The sequence below is a fragment of the Typopeltis vanoorti genome, chromosome 19 (genome assembly GCF_054136105.1).
Source record: "Typopeltis vanoorti isolate ZY-2024b chromosome 19, IOZ_Tvanoo_1.0, whole genome shotgun sequence".
Classification (NCBI taxonomy): domain Eukaryota; kingdom Metazoa; phylum Arthropoda; class Arachnida; order Uropygi; family Thelyphonidae; genus Typopeltis; species Typopeltis vanoorti.
The window spans coordinates 11,541,633-11,557,851 of NC_143567.1; the positions used below are offsets into that span (position 1 = coordinate 11,541,633).

At 34.5% G+C, this 16,219-nt stretch overlaps 1 protein-coding gene across 1 annotated transcript in view; it reads left to right on the plus strand.

The window, feature by feature from the left end:
• LOC150095853 (voltage-dependent anion-selective channel-like) overlaps window positions 1-16,219 on the plus strand; it is a 187,924-nt gene that overhangs the window by 54,179 nt on the left and 117,526 nt on the right. Inside the window, exons 3-4 of the mRNA XM_090408845.1 lie at window positions 3,361-3,495; window positions 12,472-12,592. Of these exons, the coding sequence (XP_090264971.1) occupies window positions 3,361-3,495; window positions 12,472-12,592 (256 nt within the window). The remainder of the gene's footprint in view (window positions 1-3,360; window positions 3,496-12,471; window positions 12,593-16,219) is intronic.

A 16,219-nucleotide genomic window follows, 5' to 3' on the forward strand; every position in this document is an offset into this window, starting at 1 on the left:
GATTAAACTAAGAATATAATTTCTTGGCATCTTTAATTTAAAAAAAAAATCAGCTAACGACTTTTTATTCCCATACAGGAGTAGGCAAGGCCATTTAGCCCTATCTGACTTTTTTTTGGAGACTGATTGGGCAGTTCAATCTCCACTGGCAGCCACTCAGGGATAGCTGGCCCAAGGCTATCACTAAATGAGTGGCACGCAGTGAAGAGAGATGGCTCAACAAGTGCCGCCATCTCGTGGTCCCTAAACCTAACACAATATATTTAATGTTTGAAATAATGTGGGTTCTACGGTCAATTTTCTTGAGTTTACAGGACGTAAAACCCAAATTTCGGGGAGAAAAAACCCGCTTGCCCTTGTCAGAGATTGACTAACTCAGGAACTGTTCGAAAAAAGGCTTAGAAAAATTTCCTCTAGTCGACGACTAGATTCAAAACAAAAGTTTTCCTTTGTGCGGTCAAGTGCCATGGTGTGCAAATGCCACATCTACTGAGCTACACAGGCTCATCTTTAATTTATATATATATAAATTTAAATTATAGTGTAACCAAGTGGAAAAACTTCCAGTCCATATCATGATGTATGATTCTATGGTGTTATTTACAGTAGTGGAGAAGGCCATCAACATTTAACTTAAATATCTAATCACTGATTACCATGAATTCTGCTAGTTATGATCCATAGCAGCTTTCCCTCACCTATGCCACCTATTTCTTCAGATGTGGCATGGAAAGATTTGTTGAGCTAAACATGTCTATGGAACATTAATAGGATTTAGCATCAGGGGCTTTTTCACAAATTGCCATCTTTCAGTCTGTTGTCCACACTTTTAGTTTTTTCTTAGGTCCTTCATTGTATGTAACGACAGAGGGTGGTTTCTCTTCATATTTTTCCACTAATGTAGGTGTTCCTCCGGGCTCTCACTGACCTCAAATTCTGTATCCACAGCTTTGTTGATGACTTTCTTTTCCTCTCACTGATGTGAAACACCTTGCAGTGTCTTAGTCTTCAAAGTTTACACTACTTCCTTAAACAGTGATCTCTGCTATCATTCATTGAGATGATGACAACCTAGTCAGTCACCTTCAATTAGGAGATTACAAAAACAAGATTTGGTTCTTTTAGTCTTTTGTAAAAAAAAAAAAAAAAAAAAAAAAAAAAAAACTTTTGAACAGTTAACAACAGATTTATCTTCTCAGACTACCTAGCCTTTCCTGGTATAAGCACATATATATACAGGGTGTCCCAAAATTCACGCAAGAAGTAATTTTGATAGAAAACACAGGTTTTTAATTAAAAATTAAAAACCTGTGTTTTCTATCAAATTCGTTGTAATTTCTTATTGATTCATAAAGTATAGGGTTATGCATGGAATAGCATATCGGGTGAATGGCCTCCACGGCTTTGCTGGCACATATGCACTCTTTTGTCGAAATTTTCCATGACCGTTTTGCATAAATGTGGCTGAATTTCGTTGATACAGCACTTAATTTCCTCCTTCAAGGCATGCGTGGTCGTAGGCTCATTGGCATAAACCTTAGACTTCAAAAAACCCCAAAGGAAAAAAGTCCGATGTTAAATCACATGATCTGGGCAGCCAATTCTGATCACCAAAACGGGAAATTACATGACCAGGAAATGACACATGTAGTAATTGAATTGTTTCTCGGGCTGTATGGCATGTGGCACCGTCTTGTTGAAACCACATGTCATCCACATCCATATCTTGCAATTTAGGCACAAAAAACTGGATTATTGTGTCGCGATAGCGAGCACCATTAACTGTTATTGCCTTACCAGCCGCATTTTCGAAGAAGAATGGACTGATGATGCCTCCAGCCCAAAATCCGCACCAAACAGTGACACGTTGTGGATGCATTTGTTTCTCAACAATCACTCATGGATTTTCTGATCCCCAAATGCGACAATTTTGTCGATTAACGAAGCCATCAAGATGAAAATGAGCCTCATCGCTGAAAATGACTTTGTTCGAAAAATAAGCATCTATTTGTTGTTGTTCCATAATCCATTCAACGAACTCTCTTCACTGTGTGTGGTCAGTAGGCTTCAGTTCTTGAGTCAATTGAACTTTGTAAGCATAAAGATGCAAATCTTTCATGAGAATACGCTGTAGAGAGCTTCTTGAAATGCCCAATTCAAGAAGAGTTCAGGAACATCAGTTCAAGAATTGATGTTCCTGAACTCTCAGCAACACTGTCGCGAACTGCTTCGATGTTTTGTGTTGAAGGACGGCCAGAGTGTATATGATCACAAATTGATCCAGTTTCCTTGAATTTTTTAATTAATCTTTTCACAGTTGATGAAGTTAAATCGCTATTCCGACCATATTTTGTACGAAATTTGCGAACTGTAGCTGCCAAATCTTCATTATTTTTAAAAAAATTCAACAATGAAAATGCGTTGTTCTTTTGTGTAGTGCTCCATTTTTAATAACCCTGAACTGTCAGTTGTCACGCTGTCTTTTTTTTCTCGTTGGCAACACTTTACTGCACAAATGGCGCTAAAATTAAAACTTGCGTGAATTTTGGGACACCCTATATATATTATCTGCAGCTTCAAAAAAACAAGATCATTGAAAGGAATATTTCTCTCACATCTTGGGTGGTGCACCACATACCTCTTTACAAATTCTTGACACTATCCAGAAGAAAACAGCCAAGCTTTTTTAAATATCTGATCCACACGAAAGGTCACATGACAGTAGCGAATCAGTGCCATGTTTGTAGGCAAGAAAATAAGAAGAAAAGATCCCTCTCTAACTACTATCTCACAAGATATCAACTTCCCTCCGATGTCTTTTTCTGCACGTGTTTCCATGGGTGCTGTTTAGCAGCCGAGCATCCATTTACAGTTGACTACAACCTCCACTGTTCAAAAAAATATCAATCTGTTGATATCACTTCTCACTCATTGCAGTTATTTGTTAGAAACTTTTCAGTCTCTTATGTGGGAATGATATATACAGGCATATAATAATTCTGAAACCACAAAAACAGAAATAACTCAAATGATGTAACTCAAAAAATTCTACCAGGATGCTTTCTTAAGTGGTGTCATATACTTCCACTGGCTTAAATATATCGTGAATCTTCACTGCGATGTCCGTTATTTTGCTTTATGTAATATATATATATATATATATGCTGTTAAGCTCTTTTATATTTTATTGCTTAAAGATATAACATGTCCATTTAACAAGTATCATTAAAATTTAAGATGCTAATTATTGTCTTGGTACACTCTGCATATATCTATCAATATTTTAATATCATTAAAATAACTGATGTTTTCACATCTGAAAATAAGTTTTAATTAAGTGTTATTTCATTTCTTTTGTAGTTTATTCACTATTGAAACTTGATTGTAAGTCCAAAACTAGTACTGGTGTTGAACTGAATGCTGTTGGAATTTCTAACAATGAAACTGGAAAAGTGACAGGGTCATTGGAATCCAAATATAAATTTAGTAATCATGGTGAGTGATTTTTATACAACGCCGAGTTTTGTGATGTCTCATCTCTTGTGGTACTTAATGACTAACTTTATAGATATGTGGCATGAATTACGCATGTATATGCTATAGGTTACAAGGCCTATAAAATGTCAGTGCTGTGTATGTACTCTGATTTTGAACTAAGCACAGCAACACTAGAAATTTGGTCTTGATCATTTCATTCCATTTAACAGATAATCAACTGGGCTATTTCTATCCAATTGCTACACTGTATGAAATAGTGATAATATAATATTCATTGTTGATCTTTCTGGGAACTGCAAAACAAATAAGTTCCAAGTTTAAACCAGGCAATGCATCCCCACACTATCACAAAACCTCCACCCACTAAACAGATGGAATGATTATGATTCATCTCCACACTGTATTTCTAATGGGATAGTGTCCAATCATGGCAGTCACCACAACACATAAGTTGAGCCTGAGCATTCCAATAATGTTTGTATGCAGTAGTACTCCCATGGAAACTAAGGCTATAGAGTTTGCTACATAATGTTCTAGAAGATCAAGCACACCTAAAATGGAAACTGACAAACCTTGATAAGGCTAGTTACTTCATCTTGTCATTAGACAATTTATGTATAGAATCTCTTTCTCTCTAGAAAATGTATTTGGAGATGTGAGAAGCACAGGTGAACCTCTGTTTCTATGACATGCTGAGAGCTGCATGCTTTGAATTTTCATAGAAAAGTTGCTATGATTTTTTGGTCATCATCAGTTGCATCATCCTTGGGACTGGTAGCTCAGCAGCAATTTTCTCCATTCCATTCTATCACTGGCTTTCTTCTTAATCTCTTGGTAACTCCTCAGGCCTGTGCTTTCTTTGACTTAGTCAACAAAGCTATTCCTTGGTCTTCCCCTTCTTCTTTTTCCCTCTATTTTGCTTTCAGTTATTCCTTTCACAAGTCGAATGCCAAAGAATATGCCCATACCACCTATCTCTTCTAATTTTGAGTGATCTAATTGATCTTCTTGTTTCACTTATCTCTCTTAGGGCCTGTTTGATTTTCTTTCCATTTTATTTTGTTCATGCAGTGCCAGCACACATTTCAAAAGCCTCCAATCTTCTTACATCTTCTCTGCCTAGAATCCAGGTTTCATATCCATACAGTGTGATATTCCATATCAATGTTTCTATTAATTTTTTTTTTCAATTGTAGGTTGAGGTTTCCTGTTAAAATGCTTTTCATCTTAAAGGGCTTTTGCATTGTTTATTCTTGACCTTATATCTTCTCTTGCTTTGCCATCTTCTGTTACTAAATACTTAAAGCATTCTGTTACTAAATACTTAAAGCATTTTACTTGTTTTATTTGTTTCCCATTGATGTCTATATGTTCTATATTGATAAGGGTTTTGCCTGTAACAAGAATTTTAGTCTTGTCTGTGTTGATTTTCATTTTATATTTTCAAGATTATTATTTAATAATTCTAGTATTGTTTTTAATGTTCTTCTGTTTTCTGCTACAAGGGCTATGTTATCGGCAAATCTCAAACACGACTTGCTCACCATTTATCTTTATGTCGCTATTTATTTTATCTTTAGTTTCCTGAATGGCATTTTCAATATATAAATTAAATAAAAGTTGTGAAAGTATACATCTTTGTCTTACTTCAATCCTTATATTTATTATTTTCTCCTTATCATCGATTTTAATATGTCCATTTTGATTTTTATATATTTGATAAATTATTTTTCTGTCCCTCAAGTCTGTACTGATATTAGTTAGGCAATTTAGGAGTATTTTTTGGTTTACTTTATCAAATGCTTTTTCTAAATCAAGGAAGCAAATATAAGTATTTTTACCAAGGTCTGGTCTTCTCTCTATTATTGTTCTTACACAGAGTATTATCTCTTTTGTTCCTTTATTTTTCTGAATCCAAATTGGTCTTCATCCAGTAGACCAGCGTTTCCCAAACTTTTCCTACGACAGAACACTTCACAAATCCTGAAATTTTCACGGAACACCTTGATTATTTTGTAATGTATTAATTAATTGTTAATTTAGCTGATTTTTTATTATAAATTAATAATTGATTGTTAATTAATAATTAATTAAACATAACATCATTAAATTAATGACATATCCCATTCTGATCACCAAAAACTTATAATATTATAAGTACCTACGAGCAAATGCAGACTTTTTCTCCTGTGTGCTGGTAGTTTTCCCCTCCTTTTGTACATCCTGAAGATTGCTTTGTAGGCTGGTGGTGGATGACTCACTATCTGTTGCATCACAAACACCTTCAATAAGAGATTTCTTAATACCAAAATTAAACAAAGTCCCTTGTCTCTTATTCATGTTAAAATTTAAATCTACAGGCCTATTACTTTTAAAAAATCACAGCACTATGGTTTCGAAACTTTCACCCTACAATATGAACTTGCAAAGAAAGTATTCGGTATTACTAGATTTGAGAACCAGATACAGACTACCTTGATCTTCAATTTTAGTGGAAAAATTTTCTTTATACTTCCTTGCTGATTGGTCACTAACATTTGACAGATGTTATTTCTTTCAGTTTTGAGAACAGAGGATACGCCACCCATTATTGTAATCGACTTGCAGGCAATTTTTATGATCGGTCATAAACAGCAGTATTATCTTTCCTGATTGTTGAAAGATTTTGATGTGTGAAAAATTAACGATAATTCATGAATATTTCCATGTTTAAAAATATGCTGCTTGGTCACTGACATTTGCTAAACAGATGTCATTTCCTTCAGTTTTGAGAACAGAGGACATGCCGCCCACTGTTATAATCCACTTGCAGACAATTTTTATGACCGGTCATAAACAGCGGTATTCCCTTTCTCAAATGTTGAAAGGTTTCAATGTGTAAAAAATTAATGATAATTCATGAATACTTCCACGTTTAAAAATACATGGCTTGGTCACTAACATTTGCTACACAGATGTTATTAGGCGTTCTGGGTCTGAGCTTTTCGACATATTCATGAATATTATTCTCCTCAGAATATATCCACAAAATGCTTAGAAAACTAAAATGACCAATTCCAGGAAAACTTCTCGCAGACCACTTATTCACCTTCCACAGAACACATTTTGGGAAACCCTACAGTAGACAATCCATTTTTGAATAAATTCTATTTTGAATAATTTTTAGCAGAATTTTGCTGACATGTGGGATTAAAGCTATTGTTCTAAATTGATTTGCATTTATTAGCATTATTCTTTTTTTTTTTGATATTGGTATTATAGTTGATTTCATAAACCTCTTTGGTATTTCTCCTCTTTATAGATTTGGACTATTAATTGATAGAGTAAGGTTTTTGTCTCATCACCCTAGATTTTGTAGTAGTTCTGTAGGAATATTGTCTACACCTGGACTTTTTTTTCCTTTACTCATTTCTGATGGTGCTTTATCAGATTCTTCTTACATTATTGGGGGTCCTAGATTATCTTCATTTTGATTTTCTATATCAATATCAACATGTAATTCATCGCTATTTATAGAGATTTTCAAGATAATTCATCCATTCCATTAATGTATCCTCAAATTCTATGAGTACTTTTCCATTTTTATCTTTGATGGCATTGTTTTTGCTATTCTTATTAAATTTGAAAGTCAATTTGTTAATTTCTTTATAGGCTCTGTTTTCTTTTTTAAATAATTCATCTATGTTATTACATTGATTTTCCAGATATACTTTTTTGACTTGTCTACATTTTCTTGTAATTTGATTTTTAAGATATTTGTATTTGGTCACATCTTTAAACAGCATTTTTATATTTTCTTCTTTGATCCATAAGGCCAAGTATTTCATCTGTTATTCAATCTTTTCTTTTTCAATAATTGATCTGATGCATTTGTAATAGAATATTTGATCATATTCCATTGGTTTTTCAATATTACTCTATTTATGTTTTCTGGGATGTTATGGTCAGTTGTATCTTGGTATCTTCTCTTTACTTCTTGACTCTTTAATTTTTCAAGGTTCCATCTTATTGGTTTGTCTCTTTTGATTTGTTTCCTATGTTTCAGTTCTGTTTTCATTAAGACAAGGTTATGGTTACTACTTATGTCGGTACATGGATAACTTTGGCAATTTTTTATTTGGTTTCTGTATCTTTTCTTGACCAATATATAATCTATTTGAATCGCCAGGCATTTTCTAGGTGTATCTTCTTCTTTTTGGAACTTGAAATAATGTATTTGCTATAACTAACTGTTTTTGTGTACAAAATTCTATTAATTGCCTTCCTCTTTCATTTCTACATCCAAGACCAAATCTTCCTGAAATATTATCATTGCCCTCTTCTCCCACTATAGCATTACAATCTCCCATTATTGTTGTATTATCTCTGTCTTTAAAGCTGTTCCAGATTTCTTCTATTTGTTCATAAATTTCTTCTATTTCTTCATGTTGTGATGTTGGCACATAGACCATTAATAATATTGAGATTTACTGGTTCATTTTGAATACTTACAGCCATGATTCTGTCACTGTAGTTAATTATTGTATTGATTTTTGGTAACAACAATGAATACACAGCTTTGCTGTTCTTGCACCATTAAACCATAAACCAACCAACCTATCCTGGACAATTGTGTATGTACTTTCAGACACAAAATGCTTCATGTCACAAGGAAACACATGAAAAGAAAAATGAAAATTAACACATTGGAAATGAAAGGATTGCTGAAGTTACAGTAGACATAATTGAATATTTATAATTAGAATCTGTTGGTTATTTATAAATGTCCCATAGCTCTTCATAACTGAAGAGTAGAGGCTGAAAGGTTCATCCTAGTATCAGAAAAATGGTTTAAAGATATAATAATAAAAACAAGCAAAATACAACCTTCAGTATGAGAGCTGCCTTGGCATTGTTATGCTCTCTTCTTGAGTAGTAGTTTATCATCTTTTTCAAAATGTGCAATACCAAGGAATCTTTCATACTGCAGGCTGTAGTTTTATAAGCTCTAAACTGCTTTCAGACTTTGAGCTTCAACGGCAAATATTCTTTTGTGAAGTATTATTATTAATAAGGCCTCCATGGAGTCAAAAGACTCATCATGGGAGGTCCTTCCTAAGAAACACAAAATCTGTCATACCACTCCTTAAACTCATTGACCGTTCTTGCTCTCACCACTCCAGAAACCACTCCTCACCCTCTTGCTCACAGACTCCTTCCGTAACTTCCAGAGATGGCCTCTTGTCATCACTCCTTCCCACTGTTCAACCAAGCGAAAGAACTCCCCAGTGTCAACCCTGTAACCACCTCTCAACAGTTTAAAAGTCTCGATCATATCACCTCTCCTTCTTCTATCCACCAAACTCTGCAGTCCACATTCCCTCAGCCGATCCTCATAACTAGCATTGTACAGTCCTGAAACATCTTTGTTATCCACCTTTGTACCCTTTCCACAGTTAATTTATCCCCTTCAAATCCTGGGGACCAAATCTGAGAACAATAGTCTAAGTGTGATCTGATCAGGGTCTTATACAACAGAATAATAAATGTTTTATCTCTGCAGGTCAGCGTCTTTCTCATTATTATAGGTTTCTATCAATCATCAACCCTGGATCTCTTGTCTCCCCTACTTCCTCCAGTATAACTCCTCCCATAGAGTATGCAGTGTCCCATCGATGTTTCCCAAACCTCAAGACCTTATATTTTGCTGCATTAAACAGACACCCCATTCATTTGCCCATCTATCTAGCTTATTCAAATCCTCTTGCAGTGCTGCCGCATCTGCACTATTACTAATAATCCTTCTCAGCTTCGCATCATCCGCAAACAACTGAATATCCCCTTGCAATCCACTGACAATGTCATTGATATAAAGGTTAAACAATATAGGTCCTAGTACTGAGCCCTGTGGGACCCCCACTTGTAACCCTCTGCTTCCTTGAAATTGCCCCACCATACACAACTCTCTGATACCTATCGGACAGACAATTCTGAATCCAGTTGACCAATCTGACATCCAGACCCATGTGCTGCAACTTAAATATCAGCTTATCATGTGGCACCCTGTCAAATGCCTTCGCTAAGTCTAAGAAAATGGTAGTATATGCCTTTCTCTCATCTAATGCTCCTGTAACTTTATCATAAAAGACTAGCATATTGCTAAAACAAGAGTGCCCCCTTCACAAATCCATGTTGACTCTGACAGATAACATTACCTTCCCAATGCTGTATACAGTCCTTCATTACTTTCTCCAAGATCTTACTAACTATTGATGACACACAAACTGGCCTATAATTAGACACTTCCAGTCTGCTACTGCCCTTATGCAATGGCACTATCTTACCTTCCTTCCATTCCATGGGCACCTTTCCCGCAGCCAGACTTTCATTGAAAAGCCAGGTCAAAGGCACTGTCAGTTCCCTAGCACATTCTCTCAAAACTCGTGGTGAAATACCATCCAGTCCCACAGCTTTACTGACATCCAGAGTACTCAATATTTGAAACACACTCTCCTCCTGTACCTCTAAACCTCAAACCTGCCCAATCCCTCTAGCATTAAAACTGACTCCTCCAGGATGAAATACTCCAATAAAGTGTTCATTGAACAATTCCACTATGTCATCTGCATCAGTTCACTCTATTCCCATTTTTATCCCACAATACCATTCTTCCACAGTCATTTCTCCTCCTACTGGCCACGTATCTAAAAAAATTCCCTACTAGTTGCAAAATAATTTGGATATTTATTATTATCCTTTCATGCCAACAAGAATCTGAGTTCTTGTTTTATTTTTTTTTATGTATTGTTATTTATATCAATTATTATTTGCTGTTTTTCTATTTTTTTACTTTATTATAGACCAGCAAACTATTTGCCTTCTCATCACTAAAATTACCCTCCTTACTTGAAAATGTGCTAATTATATTTGTATAGGATTCTGATGGGGAAGAAACCTTCAAACATTTAAAGGTTTCAAAGATAAAAAAAAAAAAATCAATATTATTATTACACAGGCATTGAGTCCCACTAATTGTCAGAAGACTTATACTAACCATTATATACATAATGCATTCTACCTCTCCTTAAATTCATTTGTTGAAAACCATCTCTAGCAACTCAATTCACTCACATTTTTTGTATGATGTCCTGTTGTTTTCACCCTTCCCATGTACTGGAAAATTTCTTTGGCATTTGCTGAAAAAAAAAAAAAAACCTTGACTAACTTATATTTCTCTCATATCCCTCTCCCCTTTCAGCATATCAGCCAAACTGTAGGTCTCCTGTAGGATCCACAGATTCACCACTTTGTTCGCTCACCTCTGAATCTATCTTCTTCACCACATCCCCAGAACACCCTAGTAACCAAATCTGAACAGTAGCCAGATGTGGTTGTATCAAAACCTTATCAAGGGGGGCTTCCTTAACCTCCTTATCCCTGCCAGAAGATGTTCTTTACCAATTTTTGCATTATATCCTCTAAACTTCTGTTCAACAGTCACTGCCAAATTCCTAGCCTCAAGAGTTTCTTGCAGTTCCTTCAGTATAACATAGCTTGCAGTGTCTTAAACCTAAAATGCATGGGCGTGCATTTTGTCACATTATTTGCTACTATTATCTTTTGCCAAACTACCAGTTGTGTAGGAAGTTGTTTAGAACTATCGGTTGATATGGAGATTTTGCAGAATCTCCACATCAGCAAACAAATGAATATTTTCCCTCAGATCACTCTCTGTATCATTGATATATAATTCAACAGCAATAGTCCAATTGTATATGGGAAATATGACTTGCATTACTTCAACCTTAGTATCTCTTCTGGGTCCGTATCCCACTGAGGAGATGTCAATAAAGGTCAAAACCAGTCTGGGTAGTGGCACCTTCCCATAATGCATGCTATTACATATGTTTGTAAGGATATGTGTCTTGCATTATGGGATACTAAGGCAACTGATGTGAAGTCATTAGCCTCTATATACAAGTAGCCCAGTTGTGAAGTTATTTCATGTGCAGACTTTGTTTGCTTATACCTGGATAAAGGATGAAACCAAGAATATAATTTCTTGGCATCTTTAACTTATAGCAACAGCCAAAGTTCAGAGTCTCTGGAACCACCTGGTCACCTGCATTATCTTTGATTCAGCTCCACCATATTCATCTCTCTCTCTCTCTCAGATCTGTCAGTCAAACACTCATGTCACCCGCTTCATATTTATCCCATTTGCTGCAACTTATATAATTGGGTTTCATGCAGTATCCTCTGAAATCCGATTTCCTTCTTTCTTTTCATGCTAGATGCATAGGCTTGGCTGTGACAATTTTAGCATCTTAGAAATCTTATTGTTTATCATAGTTATTCCTATCAGCATTGTCTGCTATGTCTGTAAATTGTGTTTGTGTTCTTCTGGCTGGTTTGCCTATTTTGTGGGACGAAGCAGCACACCTTTGAAAAATCTAGCAGCATCATGTTGTAGGCCATTTTCCTTACCTAACTCAACTGTTACTTTATTGTAGGAAGTTAGTAATTACTAAGGCAAAACCTCCTCTTAACAAACCCATGCTGCCTCACATTACTATCCATCTATTCCTGAATTCTGCCCTTAACCCAATTTGCTTCTTATTCTACACCAAGTAGCTTCAAAGGCACTGCTTTCTTCCTACCATGTCAGCTTAGTTTCTACTTTTGCTAGTTACAATTCTTCTACTATCATTAACAGAAATCTCTGTCTCACCCTGTTCTCTCTCTCTCACTCACAATTACATTCTATTCTTATATCTTCCTCGGTTGCCATCTCACTACATCACTATTATTTGCATATATTTCTTCATTATATTTAGACATGCACATGATTAAAGAAAGTATTTGTGAGCTGCTTAAAATAGCAATAATAGAATCTAAGTGTAATTTATTTCATATATATAGAGTTTAATACAGATTTTGTTTCACATATTATTCCTTAAAAATTAATCTCATAGTAGTATTTTTTAAATTTAGGAATAACTATAAAGGAAAAGTGGAATACTGATAATACTTTGGCTGCACATCTAACCATTGAAGACCAAATACTAAAGGGCTTAAAGCTAACTATGGATTCAAGTTTCATTCCTCAAACTGGGTATGCTATATAAACTTGTTATTAAAGGTGATGCAGCATACATTTTTGAACTGCAGCAGAATTTTAGTCATTTGAATAAAATGAATGTGATTGTGATAATAATAAAGATTCCTGAACTAAGAATTTTGACTAAATTAAAAAAAAAAATTTAATTATATTAAAATAAAAATGAAATATATTTTTGAGAAGTGTCAATTAAGGAAACTGTTTAATAAAAAATAATAAAAATTATTTATTTATTTATTTATTTATTTATTTAAAGGAAATAGAGATGTATTTTTCATAACTGAAAAATTTGTCAGAGCACAGTAGAGAAATCTTCACTTAGAGGTTATGATTCATAATTAGTGCTGTTAGAAATTAATTCACTTTTCAAGGGAGATGCTTAAAAAGTTGACAGTCTCTCCATGATTTGCTAATCAACACAAAAATGTTTGACAGGCCAGTTTCTTCTATAATATAGAACTAATAATGCTAATACTAAAAAAATTACGTTACAGTAAGTCAAATGACACCTGGCATCCTTTGCATCTCTTTTTGTATCCTTCAGAACATGAGTTAAGTAAGGTGATGTTTAATATACCCCCCTCACAGACACACATACATAATACTTACAAGATAAACTGGCTTTTGTGACTGCACACCAGATTTTATCTATTAGGCTCTATCAGTTATTTTACCTCAGGGTGCTATCATCTCATTTTTTGTTATTTTCATATGATTATTTTAACTGTTTAAACACAGAATTAAGGAGATTTTGTCTTCAGTAATGAGCTTTACAGTTAGTGGTACAAATAAAAAACACATTGAATTATAATTCTGCTGTGCAGTAAAACCTGTGGGACCTCTACAGTCAGAGCTGGCGCTAGGGTCTTTGCCATCAGCATGCAATTTCTATCTAAGTGCCCTTGTAATGATCTGGGCATGTGTGGTTCTTTTATGATAATAAAAATTTAAATTATTTGAAATTTCTTAAATAAATTTTGACAGAACAACCACACGTTGGTTCGCTAAATGTAACGAACCGGGGGTGTTAACTAGGCAGGATAATTGATAAAAACCTGAATATTCAAAAAATTCTCAAAAGTTAAAGCAAATTTTGATAAAGCCACTTCACTTTAATCGTTGAATATAATGAAACAGGGATTATAGCCTTCTCACCGACCCAAATAGCTAATAAAATTAAAATAAATTTTAAAGTTAAAATTTATTTGAACTAAAGTTTAAAAAATTCTTACATATTAAGTGCAAGAATTTTTTAAAGTTTAAAAAATTCTTGCACTTATAAAAATTATTAAAAAATTTTTACAAGTTACTAAATTCTTAGTAACTTGTAAAATTTTTTAATAATTTTTATAAGTGGAACTATCTTTTAGAAAAATAAAAGAAACTCAAGATAAATGAGAAAATAAGAAAAGAATTCAGAAATAATTAGAACATTTAATATAAGTATTCAAAAAATAACATCTTTACAGAATAACAGAAAATAAATTACATAATTAAATTATATACTTATTTTTTTTAATTAAAATTTTAAGGTTTTTGATTTCATATGCACAAAATCAGAAATAAGGGTCTTAACTTCTAATTCCGTACATATATCATTTTCAATAGCTATTAACGCCAAACTAACAAGCCTTTTATGATATACTTGTTCTTAAGTAGGTTTTAATCAATTTCAACTTGGAAAAGGAACATTCAATGCTTACTACACTAACAGTTACGGTTAATAGTATTCTTAAAGCAATTGAAAAGTTAAGGAAAGATAAATTATTGGACACAATAAAATTAAGAATATCGAAAAGGCTTTTGAATATTTAAATTATCCTTCCGAAAAATATCCTGGAAAGCACATAATTCGTCAAATAGTTCTATTGCATTTATGTGTTTCTTGTCGCAGTCCTTCAAGAGAATCTCTAAATCATCACAATTTTTTCGTAAATCTTCATTATTAATTTGTAGTAATCTATACAAGAAATTGAAATTATCGTAATATTATTATTATTACAGGTATCTCCATTGGTCTCCTACGATGAGTTTACTCATTGCGGGAGACCCAAACTAGCAAAACAATATCTGTCATATCTCTCCTTGAATTCATTTACAGATGAAGAGCTCACAACTAAGTCAGGCAATGAATTCCACTCATTCACCACCCTCAACAAGGCAAAAAACCTTGTTCTGACCCCCTTGTTAACCACACGCTTATTTAATTTCCAGGGATGACCTCTTGTTCTTCCATCACTATCACACAGCTGAAACATTTCCCCTGCATCAATCCTATAAAAACCTTTCAGTAATTTAAATTTTTCTATCATATCCCCTCTTCTCTGCTTATCAACCAATCTCTGCAATCCAAAAGCTCTCAATCTATCAATGTAGGGAGCATTTTTTTACATCACTCACCAACTTGGCCACTCTTCTCTGAACCCTCTCCATAGCTTCCTCATCTCCAAGGAATTCAGGTGACCAGACCTTAGCACAGTAATCCAAATGTGGAAGTATCAATGCTTTATAAAGGGGAATAATAACCTCTTTATATCTGGATGTCAGTGTGTTCCTCAACAACCAAGTAATCCTATGTGCAATCTTGGACACCTTAGCAATGTGTCCTCTGAACTTCATCTCCCTATCTACAACACCCCTAAGTCCCTAGCCTCATCAATCTCTTGGAGTACTGTTCCATCAATGTATTACACAGCTGGTAATCTTTTAATCCCAAAATGCATGAGTTTACACTTTTCCACATTCAACTGACATCCATTACCTTTTGCCCATTCTACCAGCTTATTTAAATCATCCTTCAAACTTTCAACATCAGCTTGATTTTTTATTGCGCTACCCAACTTTGCATCATCAGCAAACAACTGAATATCTCCCTGTAAGCCATTTCCTATATCATTTATATACAAATTAAACAACAATGGCCCAAGCACAGAGCCCTGAGGCACACTACTGGTCACCTGCCTCATCGTGTACTCTGCTCCTCCATACACCACCTTCTGGTATCTCTCCCTGAGCCATTCTCCTATCCATATCGCCAATTTAGTATCCATCCCCATCTGCTTCAATTTGCATAACAGTGTTCCAAGGGGCATCCTGTCAAAAGCATTAGCAAAATCCAGAAGTACCAATGTGTAGCCAGTTCCTTTGTCCAACTCAGATGTCATTCTATTATGAAAAGTTAATAGATTGCTAAGGCAGGATCTACCTTTAACAAAACCATGTTGGCCTCTATAGAGTATCATATCCTGATCCACCCATTCTTGAATTTTGTCTTTAACCAACTTTTCCAATACTTTTACCACTACCCCTGAGATGGTGATTGGTCTGTAATTAACTACCGCAGTTTTAGATCCACCCTTATGCAAAGAAACCGCTTTGCCTAACTTCCACTCCCTAGGGCCCATACCAGAGTTCAAACTTAAATTAAATTTCCAAGTAAGAGGGGTTGACAATTCATTTGCACATTCATGCAACACCCGAGCTGATATTCCATCTAAGCCTACAGCAGTGTTTGCATTTAAATTTTGCAATATATTAAATACCTCTAATTCTTTAGCTTCAATTCTCACATTAGTTATTGCTACAGGTACACAGATATCCTCACTTGGGTGATAGACTTTT